Source organism: Podarcis melisellensis (genome assembly GCF_964234715.1).
Source record: "Podarcis melisellensis genome assembly, chromosome: 3".
Classification (NCBI taxonomy): Eukaryota; Metazoa; Chordata; class Lepidosauria; order Squamata; family Lacertidae; genus Podarcis; species Podarcis melisellensis.
In genome coordinates this window covers 30766001-30788096 of record NC_138530.1, presented here as the reverse complement: position 1 = coordinate 30788096, position 22096 = coordinate 30766001, and the positions used below count along the sequence as shown (strand labels likewise).

The 22096-nt window shown below is 41.4% G+C and overlaps 1 protein-coding gene and 1 long non-coding RNA gene across 3 annotated transcripts in view; one reads left to right on the top strand and one right to left on the bottom strand.

The window, feature by feature from the left end:
- Positions 1–63: 63 nt before the first annotated feature.
- The window catches only part of LOC309365978, a 31362-nt gene continuing 9329 nt past the window's right edge, over positions 64–22096 (top strand). Inside the window, exons 1-3 of one of the 2 annotated variants that reach the window (XR_014166343.1) lie at positions 64–259; positions 1024–1091; positions 1540–2095. This is a non-coding gene — a long non-coding RNA (uncharacterized lncRNA). Of the gene's footprint in view, positions 260–1023; positions 1092–1539; positions 2096–22096 lie in introns of those variants that run through there. The other variant, XR_014166342.1, reaches the window with a different exon arrangement.
- FBXO28 (F-box protein 28) overlaps positions 14643–22096 on the bottom strand; it is a 29815-nt gene continuing 22361 nt past the window's right edge. Inside the window, exons 3-5 of the mRNA XM_081904303.1 lie at positions 20182–20320; positions 19564–19759; positions 14643–16884 (exon numbers count right to left, since the gene is read on the bottom strand). Coding sequence (XP_081760429.1) covers positions 16490–16884; positions 19564–19759; positions 20182–20320 — 730 coding nt within the window. The 3' untranslated portion in view covers positions 14643–16489. The remainder of the gene's footprint in view (positions 16885–19563; positions 19760–20181; positions 20321–22096) is intronic.

Here is a 22096-nt window from a genome sequence, read left to right as displayed (position 1 = left end):
TAGCACAAGCTCATTGGCTGCCATGAGCGGCGACGTCACGCAGATTAGCAGCCGCGTCTGGAGGAGGAGGCGGGGTGCGGGGGGGGCAGTTAGAATTGAGGTTTTCGAATATGGGCTTTGCCTTCCTTCTTTGTGCGCGTTTCTCTCTCCCCGCTCAAACGCCGCCGCGGCTTCCTTCAAGGGAAGCACCTTTATGTTAACCACGCTAGCCTTGAATATAATAATGACGCGACACCGTGAATTGCCGCTGACATTTATTGTAATTTATACTTGCGTCGCGGTAATAATACTTTTTTAACTTGGTGAAGTGAAGTAGGGCTGAGGGAGCAAGAGACGCGGGGGAGGAAGGCGGTCGTTTCAGTCAGGAAAGTCGGTTAGTTCCCTGAAGGTTGGGAGCGAGAGACAAGAGGAGGCCCGGCTGAGTTTCAGAAGGCAGCCGGCCACGTCTGCTTTGTCCCCTTTCCTGCCTCCGTTGCCAAACTTCTTTCACCACCAGAAAACAACTCCGCACTTTCGAGAACTGCTCCTCAACATTTCTCTCGGCGTCTGCAATGGCGCCCCTAAGGGTTTCGCGCTGCTAAGCCACAGGTTCAGCTTGGGACCTTCTCTTGCCCTATATGGCTTCGAAAGTCAGCCCCGAAGGGAAACTCCCCCGGGGAAGGACTTCTTGTCTCGCAGCTGCACTATTAGAAGCCGCTGCTGGGTGCAGTTAATCTCTCTCAATTCTGGACACGCCTACCTTACAAGTAAGTGTGCACCATTTTTCAGTATTTAGGGGTCCAAAGCACCAAGAAACTTAACGAACTTCTTGTTTTTTTATCTTGTATTTTTATCTCGTGAAATACCCCTGGGATCTGCAGATGAAGAGCAGTATACAAATTTAATTATACATACACACACACACGGTAAATAATCAAAAAGTTTGATTTTTTATTATGTACTGTAGCCCGATGTGAAAGGCAGAACCTGTAACGTGCACTTGGATACTGCAGGCTCGACTTTAATATTTTCTTTTATCCCCAGCGCTCTTAGAGGCTGCTGCACATCAACTTACAGCATTTGAAAAGGAGATCGTTAGTTACTCAGGAGTGGTAAGAGGGCTGGTTTCTAACATTTATAGCCGGCTCTTTGAATCTGATAAGGAGTAAATTTATTTGCTACATATACGGTGGGGAAAAGAGCTAGTTAGACAAATAGAAATAAATGACTGGAATGCTTTGTGCTTAAAGCCAGCATATAAAACAACATCTGCTACTACTAGGGAGCTGTAGGTGAAAATACTGCATAATTTGTACTCGACACCAAGGAAGGTAAAGGGACCCCTGACAGTTAAGTCCAGTCGTGAATGACTCTGGGGTTGCGCCGCTCATCTCGCTTAACAGGCCGAGGGGGCCAGCGTTTGTCTGCTTCCGCAGACAGTTTTTCCGGGTGATGTGGCCAGCATGACTAAGCCGCTTCTGGTGAAGCCAGAGCAGCACACTGAAACACTGTTTACCTTCCCGCTGGAGTGGGAAGCACTACGTGCTTTCGAACTGCTAGGTTGGCAGGAGCTGGGACGAACAACAGGAGCTTACCCCGCCGCGGGGCCTCAAACCACCGACCTTCCAAGCGGCAAGTCCAAGCGGCACAGTGGTTTAAAGCACAGCGCAACCCGCGTCCCATTAGATAAACCCTAATGCTTATCCTATATGTTGGAGAGGTTGTGGTATGGTTGATATATATACTTCCATATGTGATGGATTGTCCCCAGGTACAAGTGTTTTGGGAGTTGGTATACCAAGAGATTTGTGCAATTACTGGTCAATGAATACATCCATCTCCAGCATTCATTATGTTCAATATGTTTGTGGATAGATATTTAGATTGCAATCATAAAGAATTGTTGAGTCGTTTACTCTTGACTGCAGAAGCAGTTGTAGCTCAGAACTGGAAGACACATCGCAATGTAAATATTGACCAGTGGTGTAGCCTGTTATGTTATGTTAACTTACCTTTCACATCTGTTTTGTTTTGCTTTATCTTTAATTTGTATTTTCAAAAGCTTTGTCTCACTTGTAAATGTCTAAAAGAAAAATAAAGGCATATCTCACATGAACACTCCCATCCTACACATGTTTTATTGGAAGTTCTATTGAGTCTGTTGAAATTTTAAATTCTCTTCTGTACTACAGTTTCATCTATCCCTGACAGACAGAAGTAAGCCCATTGAAAATTGCTTAGAGAAATAGGTGATAATTAAGAAAAAGCAGTGTAATTCTTTTAAGTAATACAGTACAGGGTTCCAGCAATGGAGGGGTTTGGTTTATTTGTACAATGTTTGGTTTATTTTTACAGTCAAACCAGTCCCTCTAGGCACAGAGCAATTAACTTGGACTACCTGTTCAAAATGTTAAACGTGGCATGTACCTGTGTTTTGATGGAATTCTAAGACAGCATTCATTGTGCTGTAATGTTCTAGAATGAGGGAGAAACAGTACTGTTTATAAAAGGCTGGTTTTGTGCCTCTCTAGACGTCGCTTAACACAGAGAGAGATGGCATCCGTAAAGAAAACCAAAAGCACATTGAACGTGCTATGTCACATGTAACAAGCACATGTGTCCACTTATTTACCAGTGCACACAACTGAACACAAGGTGTGTTCTTCACACCTGATGAAGTATATGGATATTTCCTAGAAGAATGTGGTATCTGCATAGAACAGACTTGCACATCCAGGATGAAACACAGGCCCTGTATATTAGGGTCTCAAAAACCTATTTCAGCTGCATGCCTTGGATAGCAAAACTTGAGGAATTGGCTTGGGCACATCACAAGCTGAGCAGGTCTGGAAGCATTGCAAGTTATGTGCTGTTCATTTCCCCTGAAATAAATATGCCGCACAATCCATCTCTGCTAACATAAAGCTGTACACATAGGAATCACACCAAACATATAAGGGCTTAACCATTTATAGAAGGCCCCCCTTCTCTCCCCCCTCCCCTTGTCTCCCCCAACTTTATACTGTATACAGTAGTAAAATCTCACATTTAATATAACTTATCTGCAGAAAGAACATTATGATCTGAAAATGGAGACAATGTATGTACTTTTTCACCCAAGAAAACCTTTAAAAAACACAATGGGGGGGGGGGAAACGGGGTAAAAAAGTCCTGCTTCAAGTTTGGCTCAAATAAACCTATCTTTTTCTAGTTTGTACCAGAATCCTATTAAAAAAAATTAAGAGCCCTTACTTAAAATAAGGGGCACTTAATAAGTAACTGCTGCATGATATGTTGCCCCCACCTCTTATTTCACTTCATCCAATCAAAGTATTGCCTGGAATAAATCTTACCAGTCCTAAGTAAACAAACTGAGCAAATAACAGTGACAGCTATGCAGGTAGAAAGCAAAGAGGCATGACTATCCGCTGCAGAAGCTTTGAGAGGTTGCTGAACAAAGCCTTCAGGGACATGATAGCCCTATCTCACTCACAGGTTGATTGCTCCTTGGTTATCACAAAAAATGTGGGCCTCAGGGAAGGGCTGGAGGAAATGATCCATTAAAAGAGACCTATTCCATGGGGGACACACACGGATATCCACTTGTATATTGTAGGGAGTGGAGGAAGGGCTCCTTGTACCGTGTGAGTCAATTGATCATGGGAGACATAGATATGTGAAATTTGTGCAGACCACATGGCAACTTGCCTGCCTGGTGCAAAGACAGCAGATGGCACATGCCAGCCTCATTTGCTTATGACATGAAGCCAAACTATGGCTTAGCACAAATGAACAAACATGGACTTCCAGAAGGAAGCTCACAGCTACTTTGCTCCTCTTTCTGTCCTCCTGCTGCTACACTGCTGTAAGCAAAGCCAAGGTTTGGCTTAGTGTTATGTCCAAACCCAAGATCATGGTTTATCTTCCCCAGGTAAAGCATGAGCAACAAGTCATGAACAAACCTTGGCTACAGCTCATGGCTTGTCTGGAACAAAATAAACCACGAGCCCTGGGTTCAGATGCAACACTAAGCAAACTATGGCTAAGCTCACAGCAGCCATGTAAGACTAACACTTGTAAACAATAAAAAATAATAACAGAATATGTAACCTAGAACATGCAAGTTACATTGCAAATGATGAGGGATAGCCATGTATTTCAGATACACAGTCCATTGGAAGGCAAACACAGCTTAGGCAAATGCATAAAAATGTGCAACCATGAAGAAAATATTACTCAGAAACTAAAAAGATTTGCAAAAAAAACCCCCTTCCAACCCTATTTTTGTTGGGGTTTATTCTTATAATTCCTTTTCCTGTATTCTTTCTCTGCATTTGTTATTCTGTTAATAAGTGAATATAAGATTACTGTTAACATATTTGTTAATTCAGAGAAGCTACAGTTTCAAAACTATACTTTCTTTGAAGAAAATTAATTCTAACACAGCAGATAGGAAAATTGATAAATAATTTTTCCCAATGAAGTTAGGAAGTAGACAACTAAAATATGTCTTCTCTGCTGCAGAATATCTATATTCTTATGCTGTTTTCCATTTAACAATCTGCAAAAGAAAAAGTCAGCGCTACAAAACCATTCTTTCCAATTTCCTGTTATTTGAGTTTTCAGGAAATCACTCATTAAAATAGGCACTGTACTAATGTATTTGTTATTCTAGCAGAACTGATTACTCTGGATATGATATAGCAATATTTTTAGGGACCAGGTATCACTGTGATGAATAGAATACACTTTCCTCCAAATATTTAGGAATATTTTGCAGTGAATGGATGCTTCACCCTATTAAATGTACACCTGTGGAATAGTATCTTTAATAATTGTGTTGATTATTTGCCATGTGACAGCTCTGGAGAATTCCTTTGTGAAAATATTTAACAGCTTATATACCACCATCCAGAACTCTAGTTCTCTTAGAGGTCAGTTTTCCCCAGCAGTGTATGTTTCAGTGGTGCACTGTTCCATCCACCTGGTCATTGAAAACAGGGATAAGGAAGGGTTGGAAATGAGGTTTAGTACTGGAATTTATCTTAGTGATTAATGCATAGGTCAATAGATATGTGCCATTTTAAATATAGTTTGGTTTTGCAATGGTTTTAAAAGTGTGTATGTAGGTACATTCAATTTTGAAATGATTTTCTTCTTTCCATACTGCATTAATTACGTTCCACAAGTGGCATGTCCCAGACACTGCTCTTAGGATCAATTGTAGGAACATAGGAAGGTGCCTTATACAGAATCAGACCACTCATCCACCTATCCCAGTATTGTCTTCAGCCTTTCAGTCATGAGTTTCTCTCAGCCCTACCTAGAGATGGTGCGAATTGAACTTGAGGGCTTCTGCATACAGAGCATATGCTCTGATGATGGGAAGTTTTGCTTCTGCACATGATTCTGCACAAACCGTTCTAAGCTGAAACATTTCTTCTTCACCCTAGAATGTTCAGTTCACATTGAGTTCATGAAAACATTGTACCCTGACCTGTTCTTAATCCATGATTGACCACATCTACGGAACGTGATTGTTATGTCCTTTTAAGTCTTGCTATATCAATCACTAGTAATTGTTTAAGTCTTGCTATATCAATCACTAGTTATAGTTTAATAAGGAGGTTTTCACGCCTGTCCAATTCTGTGTTCCCTTTCCCACCCTTTAATCTATTGGTGATTAATGCCTATATGCAACCCTTGCATTGTATTTGTGTTAACCAATCAGCAACAAGCACATATGTGGCAATGCTGTAATATTCAATAAAAGGGACTCCCCGAGACGTGCTCTAGAGATGCCTCCCATATGACACTTGCCATTCGTCTGTCGTTTATTTCAACCCAACACTCTACCACTGAGTTGAGAACCTTCCCATATTGTAAAAAAAAAAAAAAAAAGTTTAAAAGCCCAGTGATGTTTGAGGTTCAGTAGGTTTTCTGCTAGAGGCTGACCCTGGATACTCATCTGTAAGGCCCTCAGCTACTCAACTGAGCCCAAACTTCCCTCAAAATACTTGTTGCCGCCACCTATTGACATATAGAGAGCAGTGGGTCTCTCTCTGTAGCCCTACTCAAGTGTATCTACACAGGTCAGATGGGGTGAGATATAGTTACCCTGGAATCCACCCAAACTGCAACATGGACTGTTAAAAACACAAGCAGGTATTTTCTTAAGAAATGTTACATCCAGATTAAGTAGGGTAAAGGTAAAGGACCCCTGGATGGTTAATTCCAGTTAAAGGCAACTATGGGTTGCGATGATCATCTCACTTTCAGGCCGAAGGGGTCGGTGTTTGTCCACAGACAGCTTTTCGGGTCCTGTGGCCAGCATGACTAAACCACTTCTGGTGCAATGGAACACCATGACGGAAATCAGAACACACAGAAAGGCCATTTACCCTCCTGCCGCAGTGGTACCTGTTTATCTACTTGCACTGGCATGCTTTCAAACTGCTAGGTTGGCAGGAGCTGGGACAGAGCAATGGGAGCTCACCCTGTCGTGGGGATTCAAACTACCAACCTTCTGATCGGCAAGTCCAAGAAGCTCAGTGGTTTAGACCACAGTGCCACCTACAAACTCCTTCCCTACAGGGTTCTTAGCTTCCTGACCTAACCAGACTGATTATCCTAATCCTTCTTAATGGAGTTTAACTATGTGTCACACTTGTTGTTTTTCCCTTCAGCCTTTCTCTGGTTCCCACATCAACCCTCCATTCAAGTTTCTAATTTCTCTGCCTATATCTCATTTTAACTCCACCCAACATTCCATCCGACTTCCCTGCTGTACATCTCTATTCCATTCACTCTTCTGTTGCAATGAGGTGCTAAGATTTTGCTAAGATTTGTTCCTAAATCTTGTCTTCTTTTCCTTACTGTCACACAATATTATTTTTTTTTAAAAAAAACAACCTTATAAACTGCCCTGGAATCAATTCAATGGAAGAGGCCTAGGTACTTAAAAATACTCAAGCACATATTTGCTTGAAGTTTGGATGTTCTAATTTAGATGCCTCTGGGAAACTAATATAGTGGCCTATGAACAAATTAATATTTTTCTTCATTTGTTTTCAAAGCGGCACATGGAGTAGAAAACCCAGGGCTCAGCCACATGTACCTTCACAATGTTCCTGGGAACAGGAGTGGTGCAAAATATTGTGCCGGCTTCATTGGATAGCTTTAGCACACTCAGGAACTGAGTGTTTTGTGTCACTTTTGTAGGAAATGCATACTTTTTTGTGCATTCTGCAATCTCAGTTTTTTGGAGTTTCCACCACCCCACTCCAATATTTCCATTCTTTCTGCCACCTGCTTACTCCACCCTCCCCAACTGTGTTCTATGTTTTTAGCTGTTCTTATTTTTATCTGTAATCTGCCTGTCATGGGAAAAAGTGGAGTATTAACAACAACAACAACAACAACAACAACAACAACATGTATGGAGAAACAATGGTCTCAGACTTTCCTATAAAAGGGCCAACCATGCTTAAGAATTGTATGTGTTCTAAATAAAACAGATCAGGTCTAAACTTAAATCTCTTAACTTTGCAGCGTTTATTGCCTGCTGCTAATTTTTAACTACTATTCAAATAGTTGGAAGAAGTCTGATTATATCATTGGATTATCTTGTTCCAAACACATCACATGGTGGTGGGGGGTGGGAGAGAGCTTTGGTTCTGTCCCTTCAAGAGTTGCCTCATGAGTAAGGCTGAACCTTTCTGTCCCCCGAAGGGAATGTGAGGAAACAGAAAAACACAAAACAGTAATCCCTAGACATTTCTTGCACTAGAAATGGTAATCTGGGAAAGACTTAATGGTCAAATAGGAACAATCACTTTCTGTACTGCTTTCTTTATAAGCACAGGTAGGAAATGAGAAATACTGTGGAATTATGTTGCTGGCATACATGTTAGATAATTATAATTATATTATAATTGCCTGTCTCAGGGAGTGTGCCTCCAGGGGTGAAGTCAAACCACTGCATTAGCAGCACCAAAGTGACCTCCCAGGGGCGCAAGCCTAGGAAGTGTGTATGAAGGTCCTGGGCTGCCCAGATGACAAGACCACCCTCTCAGCCTCACTAATGTGGACCAAAGGAAAGCAGAGCAATACATATGGCACCAGCTTGGCTTTAGGAGTTGCCAAAAGAAGGTGCACAAGGCACCACTCAAACCATTTTAGGGACTCTGGATCTGTGAAGGATTTACTCCTTAACCTTTTCTTCTTCCTAAGATATCCCACAAAGCAGCAAAGGTTTAGGATCAGTTTTGCTTTTTCTAGATGGGCTACCTTCCCAGGTTTGCGAAGCCCATCTGCCCTTCACTCCCCTCTACAACAGGTGCAGAAACTGCCTTCTTGACAGTTGGACCCGCTATTGGTCTTGTCTGCTCAATCCTCTGGAGCCTGTCTTCGCATGCAGGGCAAGTCCCTAACTCACCTAACCCAGGTGACAGCTGAGTGCAGGGTGGGGACCAAAGGTGGACAAATTACTCCAGAAGGAGCATGACATGTCCCCCACCAGAGATACTACCCCTCCCCTAACACACCATACACTCCATTATAATAGAAATGAGATTTAATAATCTAGGAATGGCTAAAGGAAATGTACTGACTTGCTGGCAAATAATAACTTGCCACACAAGGAAGTGAGGCAACCCATGGAACAACATCTACTGGGTAAAAAAATTGAGCTGGGTAAAAATTCTGCCCAAAATCAAACCTGACTGAAACTTAAAACCTATCTCTTTGTATTTGCCCCAAGTATATCTGTTCCTATTAACACAAAAAATTAAAGCAAAATAGTCAGCATATTGATTAGTATCCCTTCCTATTCACAGCCAATTCCAAAAGCACTTATCTGTGCTAGTTAAATGACGACTTCCAATGGAATAGACATGTCTGTCAGTTGCAGCAAAAGCATCATTATCTTGTGGCATATGCCATGAAATAGCATCTGATGTAGTGAGCCCTAGTCCACAAATGCTTTAAAGCCTCACTTTAGCTGTTTGTTGAGTTAAACTCTGCATTTTTAAGAGTTACCACCTTGTCAGGTAACCAATACTGCTGATCTCAAGAGGTTTCTATATGTCCTAAATTGTAGGAAAAACAAACTGGCCTAAAGAGGCCTGAATGTTTACACTAAGTAGATGGGCAATATTCCATCTTTCACCAGAGTTGTGTATATGGTCACCTAGATGAAAAGTCCTTTATCTAAAAATTCCAGAGGCTACAGACAGATAAAAAGAACAAACAGTCTTGTAGCACCTTGAAGGCTAAGGCAGCAATTCTATGCATGCCAAGTAGTGAGAAGCCCCCATTGAGCTCAGTGGAACTTATTTCTGAGTGAATTTGCACGTGTCATACCAGATTTGTTGTGACAGAGAAATTACTGATTATAGCAGAAATAGATGAATGTGGTGGGACTGAGGACATAATAATATCAAGTTTAAGGGTTTATTTCCCATGATCGTTAAATTCTCAAGAAGACAGTCTACTGTTACAAAGTGGAATCATCTTTTCTGGGTATCATAACAAAGGAAGAACTATATTCTTTTTCACATGAAACATTACAGCATGGGTAGGCAAACTAAGGCCCGGGGGCCAGATTCAGCACAACCGCCTTCTAAATCTGGCCCATGGGAATCAGCGTGTTTTTACATGAGTACAATGTGTCCTTTTTATTTAAAATGCATCTCTGGGTTATTTGTGGGGCCTGCCTAGTGTTTTTTACATGAGTAGCATGTGTGCTTTTATTTAAAATGCATCTTTGGGTTATTTGTGGGGCATAGGAATTTGTTCATTTTTTTTTTCAAAGTATAGTCTGGCCCCCCACAAGGTCTGAGGGACAGTGGACCGGCCCCCTGCTGAAAAAGTTTGCTGACCCCTGCATCACAGTTTTTACATCTTTATCTACTAAAATGTCTTATTTATCCGTCCTGTTGCAAACAGGTAGAAAAGTAGAAATTCCCTACCTTTTCCATGTATGCTTAAAACCAGTGCCTTTGGTAAATGGGGGAACGCTATTGGCGGGGGAGAACCTAAAATACATCAGACTGGAATAACTTTCATGGGTCTTTTGATCCAGGCCAGAGTGCTCTAAATACACTGCCGCAGCCTCTTGAGAATAATGTGTCACCTGACTCAAAACATCTTAGTCAATTAACTGGAACTTTTCCAAAGCAATCTTAAAGCATGTTTACTCAGAGATCAAGCTCTCAAAGTTTAGTGGGGCTTACTCTCTATGAAGCATGTTTAACATTCCAGCCTTTATCACTTAAATCTGCACACATTTCAATGCAAGTAGAACAATAGTTTTCAAGATGAAAACATCCTTTGTTTTTCCATTATTCGTGTATCTGTCACAGCAGATACCACCTTAGCGGAAGCATTCCCACTGTATGAAAGAGAAGCAGAAATATTTATCCTTAGATGCGTGCCTACCATATGAAAGCTAAAAATAAGTTTACAGTATCTTTTTTTTTTTTACTGAAATTACGGAAAATCAGAAAAGTTTATTGAGGAAGCTCATATATATTGGTCTACACCTATCAAAATATTTGGGAAGAGAGAGCTGGGTTGTCAAATTCAAACAGATGTTTGGAATTGGATTTGGCAGTATGACCACAACAGACAGTACAAAGTTGAAATAAATTTGTTTTTTCTCCCTTGGCATCTAGTTTACAAGATTATGTATATCTATGATGTAAATGGTGTGGGGGTGTATTTAAAAAGCACAAAAATGTATAAAACACATTCCTTCACAGGCCAGTGGTTTGTTTTATGCCATGTTATCATTTTTTCTGCCTCCCTTCTCTTTCTATTGGTCTTTCATATGAATGGGTTAAGTTTTCTTCAGGCTGTGTATACACCATACATTTAAAGCTGCAAGAATCCTGGGAACTCACAAAGCTATAATTCCCAGCACAATTAACAAACTACAGTTCCCAGGATTTTTGGGGGGTGGGGAATATTTTTTAAATATATGGTTTGTATGTAGTCTCTCTCAGCCACAGACTGATATTGTCATTTACAAGCAACCTATCTTTCCAAGGCAGCATTTCCTGCAAACAAGGACACGCACAAGGCGCATCATATAGAATTACTACAAGCAGATAACAGACAGCTAATTCTAAGTTTTAACTTTATGACTATTTTTGGCATCCGTCAGTTTCATGAAAATATGCAAAATGTGAACTTCACATGCACATGTAATACCATCTATCTGTAGATACGGTTTTATTGCTTTCAAGAAATTATGTTACTACTTTTAGAAATTGGGTTTAGTATTTTCTCCTGTTTTTATCTTGTATACCACTTTGATGGCCTCTGGCTGTAACTTACGACACGTTTCCGAATAGCCATCCATACTGAACATATGCATTGCATATTCAGTCTTGATCTCTAGCGTAAGAAGAGTTTGGATTTGATATCCCGCTTTATCACTACCCGAAGGAGTCTCAAAGCAGCTAACATTTTCCTTTCCCTTCCTCCCCCACAACAAACACTCTGTGAGGTGAGTGAGGCTGAGAGACTTCAAAGAAGTGTGACTGGCCCAAGGTCACCCAGCAGCTGCATGTGGAGAAGTGGCGAAGCGAACACGGTTCACCGGATTACGAGACTACCAGTCTTAACCACTACACCATGCTGGCTGGGGTGGGGTACACTTTTTCTGTAATCTGTCAGGGGCTGAATACCAGCAGTGGTCAGGACATCTTTTTCTCTCTCAGCGCGCGCACACACACACTTACCTCTTTCTCCCTGTTCTTCAGATTGCCAGGAGATGGACAGGCCACTCTTAACCAAGTCCTTTTATTCCATCTCCTTCCATTGTCAGGTTTCCTCCCCCTCCTGCCCTCCTTTTGGGCTCCCAACACCTACATGAAATGTGACCAAGGGTTGTCCACAGCTACTTTAGCATCATTAAGGACCTGCTCTTAGTAGAAAAGCTTTTTAAAAGAATAGGGATTTCATTTGTGTGGGTTTGAAACTGAAGAAGGCCATGTTCCTCCGGAAAAGAAGGGAGAGTAACATGATATGGAAAACACATTTTGATTACCTGCTGCCGGTAATTTAGATTGCAATAACCAAAGTCTGTGCTCTGAAGTGTTTACAATGTTATTACATATCCATATAGGCACTCCATATATTTATGATGCTAGAGAGCTCACTGCATATGCCGCTGAACTGTACTGCTCTCTCTCTAGTGTTGCCAGCATTTGCCACAGAAGTATGTCAAGAAATGGTGGTCAGTTTAAAACAGCCCCCTCAGACTATTGCAGCAGGCTTTGCTGAACAAAGTATATAATTCTGGTGGTCTAATTTTCATTACCTTGTCTAGCTGCAATCTCATTGAAAGGCTCCGATTCTTACCTAGATTCTAAACTGCCAAGGGGTTTGAAAGGTATTATCAAGAATCAGGTTCTCCCATATTTTCCTCCTCCCTGTGACCATCAGGTCCAGCTGGGCGCATCACTCCTTCAAATGGCAAACCTAGCAGGGAGCCATGAGGGGCACAACCTCCCCCATCATAGCACCAGACCTCTGGCATATTATCTCCAGGGAAGTCTATCTGGTCTCACTGCTGTGTGTCTTTTGCCACCTAGCTACAACACAGATAGTAAGCTTCCTGAAAAAGCTAGCAGGAATGGGTTGTATTCAAAGTAGCAGTTAGTGCAAGGATTTCTGCTTTCACATTGGAATGTTTTCCCCCACCCACATGCCCCCTAAACTTTCTAGGGTGTTCCCTCAACCCTCGAGAGCAGATTTGGGGAGGGTGCATGGTGCAAGTGGGGAATTCTGTTGCACAAGCATAAATCCTTGCACTAATGAGTTAAAATGCAAATGCAAACAAGTACATTCGTACCTTGGTTGACGAACACCTTAGCAGTCGAAAGTTCTGGCTCCTGAACGCCGCAAACCCAGAAGTGAGTATTCCGGGTTGTGAATGTTATTTTGGAAGCTGAACGTCTGGCAGGGCTTCCGCAGCTTCTAATTGGCTGCAGGAAGCTCCTGCAGCCAATTGGAAACAGCATCATTGAAGTAAAATGCTATGGAAGTCAAACGGACCTCTGGAACGCATTCTGTTCAGCTTCCAAAGTACGACAGTACTGTATTTTTCTGCCTATAAGGCGGCCACATGTATAAGATGACCCCTATTTTTTTGAACCCTTAATTAAGAAAGTCCTTGGTATGCCTCCCACCCCCCTCAGTTTGATTCCCTGGCACCACATTTGTATAGATTAACTATCCCAAAATACAGAAGTGCCTTCACACTGGCCAGATTACATGTGCTGCCCTCTGCCGTACTGGAGGGCAGATACCAAAAGATTCCAACTGAGAAACGACTCTGCCCATGTGGAGATGGCAATCTGGAAACAGTGGCTCATGTTCTCCTGTCCTTTCTGCTTTATAAAGATCTGAGGAATGAGATCATCACCCCACTCTTACTTACCATCCCAGGCCGCCCATCTGCGGTCACATTGTACTTTTTTATCAGATGAAAATGATCAGACAACAGCAAAGGTTGCTAGGTTTATCGAGGGTGTAATGAGATTAGCAGCCACTATCTGAACGATAATCTTTGTCATCTGATTGTCCTTTTTACCTACTGTCTTTTTAATTGTATATATTGCTTGTTTTATGTTGTTATGGCCGTTGGCTAATGCGAATAAAGTTTATCTAATTAAGAAAGTGGGCCAGAGCCTGAGTCCACACCTGAGCCCAAGCCCCTGTGCATTCACTATCCATGTATAAGATTGTCCCCAAATTTCTTACCAAAAATATATATAGCAAAAAACATAGTCTTATACATGGAAAATTACACTACCTACATGACTCCTCAACTTATGCAGAGAGAATTGTACTCTAGAAATTTGAATGCTTTTTCCAGCTTCCATTTCAACAATACTTTCAATCATTCACTGAAGAGATGGGCGTTATTGCAAAACAGCTGTAAAATTTGTGAGTAGAGATTGTTCAGATGCTTTCTAAACCTGGGGCAGGTATTAACTTCAGTTAGCAAAGCAGTTTTCCAGACTACTGAGGACAGCAGAATTTAACAGGGACAAACCTGACCAGGAAATACAGTTGCTCTGCAGAATACAGTACTGCTGTGGTTACCCAAGAGTAATATGTTTCTGGAGGAAGATGGGACGTTTCTGACATGATGGTCTTTCAGTAGTATCTGTAAAGAGGACCAATTTGGGTCAAGCAAATGACAGAAGTTCCTTCCCATGCCATAATCATGAGAATGAACCACTTTCACAATTGTGATTCTTTCTTGAAGATGTTTGTGTAGGATTCAACCACAAGAAAGTGGCACACTGGTAGCTCACAAATAGGGTGTTATTCTGAAAATACCTGGTTGAGGGCCTAGCATGTAGATAGGCAGACTGCAGTGTTAATGTCAGTATACTGTGCTATATACTTATGTGGTTCTACACAGACAGGTGCAGAGAATCCTATTTATCCTGCTTCTCAGGCATTGCAAACCAAGGATATTGGATTGGATAGTGAAAGAAATTAAATGCACCGCACAGTAATTGCTGAGAAGACAACCATTTGTGTTCCCACTCTGGAATGCATCCGCAGTAGTTATTTCTAATGATCAATCATGCTGATGTTATACAACAGAGCTCCTCAAAAATAAGAAACTTTCAAGTGAATGTTTTAAAATTCATATATTATCCTTGAGACAGTTGAATATATGCCCACTGCTAAGACACAAGAGTCTGCTCCCATTTAAAAGGGGGGATGGGGACACAAACAGTAAAAAGGCCTTAAGATAGCAAAAACAATATCATTAAAAAAATCAAAACTCCAAACTCTGGACATCAAATTGTAATATATTGTTTTATGGGGGGGAAATCTACTTCAAATTATGAATTAATGGACTTTGATTAACATTTACGAAAAAGCCCAGAACAGTCTTTAGGAAAGCTTTGTGTTTTATATTTAACTTGACAAATGAAAATGAATAAGCAGCTTCCATTTTAAACCAAGGTACTTTAGTGAAATGTCTAAGTTACGAGTGGCCTTTTGAACTACCTCTCAAATTCAATTTTCTATTCTCATTTCAAATTCATTCTTGTGAAAATATGTCCATTCGGCAACAGCAGATTAAGAGAAAAATGTAACAGTCGAGCAACAGTGACATCGTTTGGTAACAGCAAATTAAAAACCATGGATAGCAATACTTGTTGGATGCTTAAAAAAAAATACAACCGGGGAGAAATTCACTGTACATTACAACTTTGAGGCTGTTAAAGTGACAAATCCAGACTGTACAGTGCAAGACATGCGTTTCCAGTTACAAATTCAAAATGGAAGGAGTGCAAAAGAAATTAAAGCTTTTTTTGTCTGAAATCAATTTACTTTTTATGATAAGGAACACAGTATTAGACAGTTATTTCAATGTAACAGTAAGGTCTTTCTCTCAACATAAACTTTTTAGAATTTGAACCATGCCTTAGGAAGCCTGTGTAATACGAAGAACAAATCATTTTTATCCAATGTTTAATAGTCTTTGAACCGCTGAATCAGCATCAGTAGTGTATAATCAGAAACTCACAGGCTAAAGGAATCAACCTTTAGATAAAAGAGTACCTGCTATCTATAGGCAAGCAGAAGCAGCAAAATAGTCTGGCTTATATACTCTTGACAAAAGTAAGATAAAATGACCTCGCAAGAAAAGAAACAGCTGTGCTGAAAGCAAATGCAAAGTCATGGCTAAGGAACCAAGAAATTGCTGTACAAAAGGTGACAGAGGCCAACGATTTAATTGCAACTCCAGGCAAATGCTTTACCAAGCTGACTAAGCAATGCATGCGTCTCTCCATGCAAAGATAAAAATATGGCTCCAAATGCTTAGGAGGAGGGTATGCATTTGTGAAATCTAAACTGAAGTCCCTTGCCTGTTAAAGTTTTACAAAAATATATATAGCCAATACTGTAAGCTTCAGAAGTCATATTTACTTGTTATGTTGACTCCCACATTTATAAGCTACTTTTCAGACATTCTAAACCTGGTCACTTGCAACAAAAAAGTCAACCTCCCCCCGCCAAAAAAAACCCCACAAGATTTTCAAAAAGTGGTTCTTTCAAGTGAAGAGAACACCTGCTGTTTATCCACTTTTAATCTTCTAGCCAATTAAGCCTGGGTTTATTTAGTATACTCATTTACAGGAACAGATGCATAAATGTAAGTTTCACTTTAATAGTCATCTGCACAGAAAAGGAAAAATTAACTTTTCAGAACGTGATAGAGCAGGTCTGGTTAGTACAAATCTATGGCAAGTTATAATGATTCTGTGCCGTAGGCCCACTCAAACAGAAGCAGGGCAGGTTTGGGAAGAAAGATCTCAGCAATGAGAGAAGGTTGTTCAAGTCTATGGTGTTCTGAAGAACCAGCAGCCTAAATGACACCATGCTCTGAATAGCCGTATCCAGACCAGACAACCTGCTTGGGCTACTAAAGCAGTACATCCTCCTGGAGGTGTCATTTATTCCAAAGTTATTTATTATTTCGAAGGCGTTTAGACTTCCTAAGCGCACCTATTGATTCGACAGCCTTCTTCCTTTTCCTAGGAGTCTCCTCGCTTGGTGCTGACCCTGAGGAATTGCCCACTGCGCTTTCCATAACCTCTCGCAGTTTACGTTCGAGCTCAGCCAGTCGGGCATTCTGCTCACCTATGATCTGCGTTTGCTCAAGCAGTTTCTGATCTTGGTCTTGCAGCTGCTTCTGTTGCTCTTGCACTTTGGTGCGAAGCTCCGATATTTCGCGCCTTAGCACAGTCACGCCTGCACCGTTGGTTTTCACTTGCTGCTGGAGTTTGGTGACCTCCTGCCTCGATGGGTTTTGTTTGGAGAAGAGCTGCATTGTTGTTAAGGCTGCAGAAGGACCTGGAACTGCAGGAAGAGAAAATTTACATTTCCCCCCGTCTCATTTCAGATTTTGACTTGCACTCAGTCTTATGCCTTCAAAACAGAGCATCAATGTTTGCAATGTGAATGTGAACAAGCAAATCTATAACTATTCCCCAGCATATAAACAAAATTTAATGCATGTGCAAAACTTGAGCATATTCACAGATTTTAACATTCCTGCTTAACAGGTAAAGAGGAAAGTGCTGTTTAGAGACACTCCTACTCTAGGTTGCAGCCAGCAGAACAGGTTGCCCTTCAAGTGAGCACACCCCTTAAATATTGTTTCAACATTACGTTACCAGCTGTATACAATGGTACCTCGGGTTAAATACTTAATTCGTTCCAGAGGTCCGTTCTTAACCTGAAACTGTTCTTATCCTGAAGCACAACTTTATCTAATGTGGCCTCCCACTGCCGCTGGAGCATGATTTCTGTTCTCATCCTGAAGCAAAGTTCTTAACCCGAGGTACTATTTCTGGGTTAGCGGAGTCTGTAACCTGAAGCGTATGTAACCCAAGGTACCACTGTATCCTGCCCTTAAATATTACTCCAGGTATGTAGGAGGCCTTTTACATTTTAGCCCAACTATTTCAGGAGCTCCTCACGGTAAACAAAAAAGCCATGTTAACAGATGTTGGTTGCATGGGTCTCTCTTATGAAATCAGCATTCATGGGAAACAGTCACTTCAGTAATCAGGACCCACATAATCAGCCCCCAGCAATATGGTTGTTATGTCATTGAATGTTACCCAAGCCTTGCAGTAATTGTTTCCAGTAAAGTACCTGAATAACATTCTTAAGAACTAACCTCATGCTTCCAGACCTCCCTATAAACAAAGTAAAATTTAGTGCTGGAAAGTGAAATACGGCTGCTGCCCTCTAAAGGTTGACTCTAAGTATAAAGAGTGAATTATTTGGGCAAAAAGTAAACACTGCTTTGTTTTAGGATTCAAGTTTGGTTTTACTGGCCGAAGTTGTATACAAAATAGAAGACTGTAGGAAGCATATCATATATAGAACAGAAGGAAGGAAGGATATAGAGGAAGCAAAGCCAAGTTGATTTATATTCAATGTCTATTTTGATAGCTAAAAATCTCTTCGCATTTTATGTGAAAAAATATTTGTGATTTGGTTATTAAAAAGGGACTTTGAACAGGTACAGAGTGAGTGAGGGTATCCTAAGACTAAAGATTTTTACCAGCTCTAGTTTGGTAAGAATCATGTTGGTTAAAAAAAAGTTTGTTATTAATTTATACTACTGTACATTTTTCTATTTTAATTATTATGTATTGTTAGAAGAGTTCTATATTATCAGTTATTCTGTTTGTATTATGTTCTGTTGCTACTATATACTAGGAAGGCTATTGTATTGTATATTCAGTGCTTTTTTTATAGAAAAAAAGTGCTGGTACTCAACCATGAAGTTGTTACAGTAAGTGCTACACTTTTAATGGGGGAGGGAGGTGCACCAGTACTGCATACTCTTGAGCATCCCCAGAAAAAACACTGGGTATATTAATTTTACATCATTCAATAATTAGAGTCTATTATCAACCCCAAATCCAAACCTAAAGAGGATGAGAGCTAAAGGTCTCTATTGCAAAGCTGGAATTCCAGATAATAAACTAGCAAAAAACAGAGCTTGACAAGACATTGCACTGCACTAGAGTTTTTGCTTTAAGGGAGAAAATTAGTGCACAAGAAATAATTACCAGTACCTCCTACTGCCTAATCGTACGATCACACCAGGACAGTATTCTAGAAAGTAATTTCATTTCTGACTGTAGGAGTATCAACCTATCATTAAGGGAGAGCAGGAAAGGTGTGCTCCACCCACCAAATCAAAAAGTGTAAATTACCATCATAATTAAGGTCATGGTGCTGCTTTTCCTAATGCAATGTTAAGGAAAAATCAGGCAACAACAATAATAATAAAAATAATATATTATCATTATCACCATCATCCCAACCCATCTGGCTGGGTTGCCCCAGCCACTCTGGGCAGCTTCCAACACATATAAACACACTTACTGGGATGGAAGGGGGATAAAGCATGATGGCAGTGAGGATACAGTGGTGAAGGCTCACTGGCAGAACCAATCTGGTGCTTCCAGCCATGCATACATCAATATGAAGTTACTTTCAGTAGTACAAAAGACATTAATATAAGCAAGATAACCAAAGAAGGAAGGTTCTTCCTTTTAGAAGCCATTGGATTGGATCCAAAGGACCACTCTGTTCACAGAAGGGCCTTCAATCCTGTGGAGAGTTCTAGGAACAGAAGTGGGTGCAGTGGGTGGGGGGAGAGATCTCCACCTATACTCCCTTGCGGCTGCTGCAAACCACTTCCCACCCTATTCCAAAGGAAGCAGAGCAGATTTGTGGGGAATATAGAGTTGGGGTGGGGGAAATTATCATCCTTCCCCCTTCCATGCACATTAACTGGAAGCACACTTTCCACCAGTAGAATGCTTCTCACTTTTTCTCTGGATCCTTCAAATAGTTTCTATTTTAAAACCTTATGTTCTGTTTTAATATAGTAATGGAACACCCTTTTTTAATGATAACATTCAGAGGAGACAAAAATCACAAGAAAGTGGAAGTACTATAGCTTCCCACTGGCTGCATAATGTACAAAGACTCAGAGCATACATGAGGTACCTGGAGCTGCCGCTATAAGCCGTCCTGATACATCTGATCCAGGCAATTTTCTTTTTAGAATTGGAACAATCTTCTCATCAAAATATTCCATTGCCATCGATGAAATGTCCCTTAACTCCTGAAGGACTTCGTGGGCTCTCTGGGGAGCTTTGGTAGAGTTTACATACCTTAACACACGATAAATTTCATCAATTACCTGAAACAAACGAGAAAAGTTGAGACATGGCGACTGGCAAAAGCTAAGAGTAGCATATCCTTTAATAATGTCTGTTTGCCACAGTGACTTAAAATTATTTTAAAAGTAATTGAAAGGTACTTGAAATTATCTTGAGAACAACTTATGAGTCATTTACCGTTTTATTTACAAGCAATGCAATTCACGTTTTAATCAATGTTTTATAAATGGTTTCAGCTAGTATATTTACATACCATATGATCAAAGCCCTAATAAGTTGTTAAGCCAATCCGTTATTAACAAAGGAACAGCATTTAGATAAGAACCATCTGAGATAAGCCTACAGAAGGTTCTGAACTTCCATCAGTGGCTCGTCAAAACACAAGTTTAGCCTTAATTACTTATTCCATCACACGTTAATGCAGCCGTCTTTTGGACTTTACCTTCCCAGGTATAAAGCAGCAGAGGTTAGAATCCACATACTTCATGAAGGTCATATTTAGCAGGGACAGCCTTGTTTCTACAGCAGCAAGAATGTCTGCATGGCGAGCTAGCGAGTGATTTCTCCGTTCCGATTCCCGTCTACAAAGACACATCCGAAACAGTGAGAAACATGGCAGAGATCTGCAGGACAGGTGGAGCAATATAGTCTGGAAGTTTACCAGATTCTGTCACCAAAAATGATGTGTGCTTTAAGAAGCCGTCCATTTTTTTCCATTCTAGTTCAAAATAATAATGTTTATGACTCAATCTGCTTTTATATAGATCCAACAATTTTTGTATTGTTTTCCAAGTAATTTTCAAACATAGGTGAAACTAAAGAGCCTTGAGTTTCCTTGAAAAGTAGATGGAGTACTTTAAAAATAAATACATGAGGAAAATGCATTGCTAGAACATCGCTCATAGCCCTCCTTTGCTCACCACCATTGCCACAATTGCATGAGTCCAAGAAGAATTCCAACAGCAGTTTGATATTTCACACTATAGCATAAGAACTGGATACAGGTGACATTGCGTATGCTATCAGTTCAGCACCTGATGCGAAGATACCAGAAGCTGTTGCTAATTTAATTCAACAGTAATATCCTTCTCTTTTTTCCACACACTCCCTGCTGCAAGACCCATTTCCACCTGGCCTAGTGGGCAGCCCCAGACTCCCAGGAGCTTCTTTTAACTGTTGAGGGTGAGTCTGGGCCCTGCCCCCTTTGCCATGTGGAAATGGACCTTGCAGTACTCACGGCAGCAGCAATGTCCTTCCAGCCTCCCATGTCAGACCTATGTTATAGCCCAGGGATGGGTTAGGGCAGGGGTCAGCAAATGTTTTCAGCAGGGGCCAGTCCACTGTCCCTCAGACCTTGTGGGGGGCCAGACTATATTGGGAGGGGGGGAATGATCCAAGAGCACCATGAACTCTGGTGGCTGCTTACCTGTCTTGCGAGTGGTAGGGGCAGGAGGGATGATGAGCGGCGCGCAAAAGGGCTCCGGAGAGGGGCTGCTTAAAATGGTGGCCACTCAAGCACTGCTGCTGCTGGCACCAACAAAGCCCAGTCCCCTTCCTCCTCTAGGCAGGGCAGAGACAAGCCAGGAGGAGGGAGGGAGGAGGCGCCGCCACCACTGAGGGAGGGAGAGGGAAAGAATGTGCACACTGGTGATCCACACGGCGATTCCGCGGGCCAGATCCAGAAGGCAACTGGGTCTGATCCGGCCCACAGGCCTCAGTTTGCCTACCCATGGGTTAGGGATTGATTGTTTCTCTCTCCAAGCCAAATTTGGTAGTTGGGTAGGACATTGCCTGACATTATGAGACCCATTTTTGCCCACATGGCTTGAAATCAAAAGGGACAGGTAAGGGCACAGCCCACAAAGCGCTGACTGATCAGCTGATCTTGGGAAGCCCCATGCACAATGCTTTGCGGGTGCTACCAGTGAGTGTCTGCAAAGACATGTTCAACTTAGCCATGTTTTACAGTAATATGTGATGTCAAGTGTAGGGCAGGTGGATGTTGCTTGGCTAAAATAGCCTTGCAGGTCAAAGGGGGAGGCTTGGCACACCTAATTAGGCCCACAGACTGGAGCTTCCCCACAGCAGTTCTAACTTTCTGATCCAAATGGGACCCTCAGGCAGCTTACAAATGTACTAAAAAATGCTAGACCTTGTATATGAAGATAATGTACAGTGGTGCCGCGCAAGACGAATGCCTCGCTAAACAAAAAACCCGCAAGATGAAAGGGTTTTCCGATTTTTAGTGGCTTCGCAAGATGAATTTCCCTATGGGCTTGCTTCGCAAAACGAAAGCCCATAGGGAAATCTCCGGGGACAGCAGGGAAGTGCAGCGCACCTTCTCCTCTGTTCCCGGA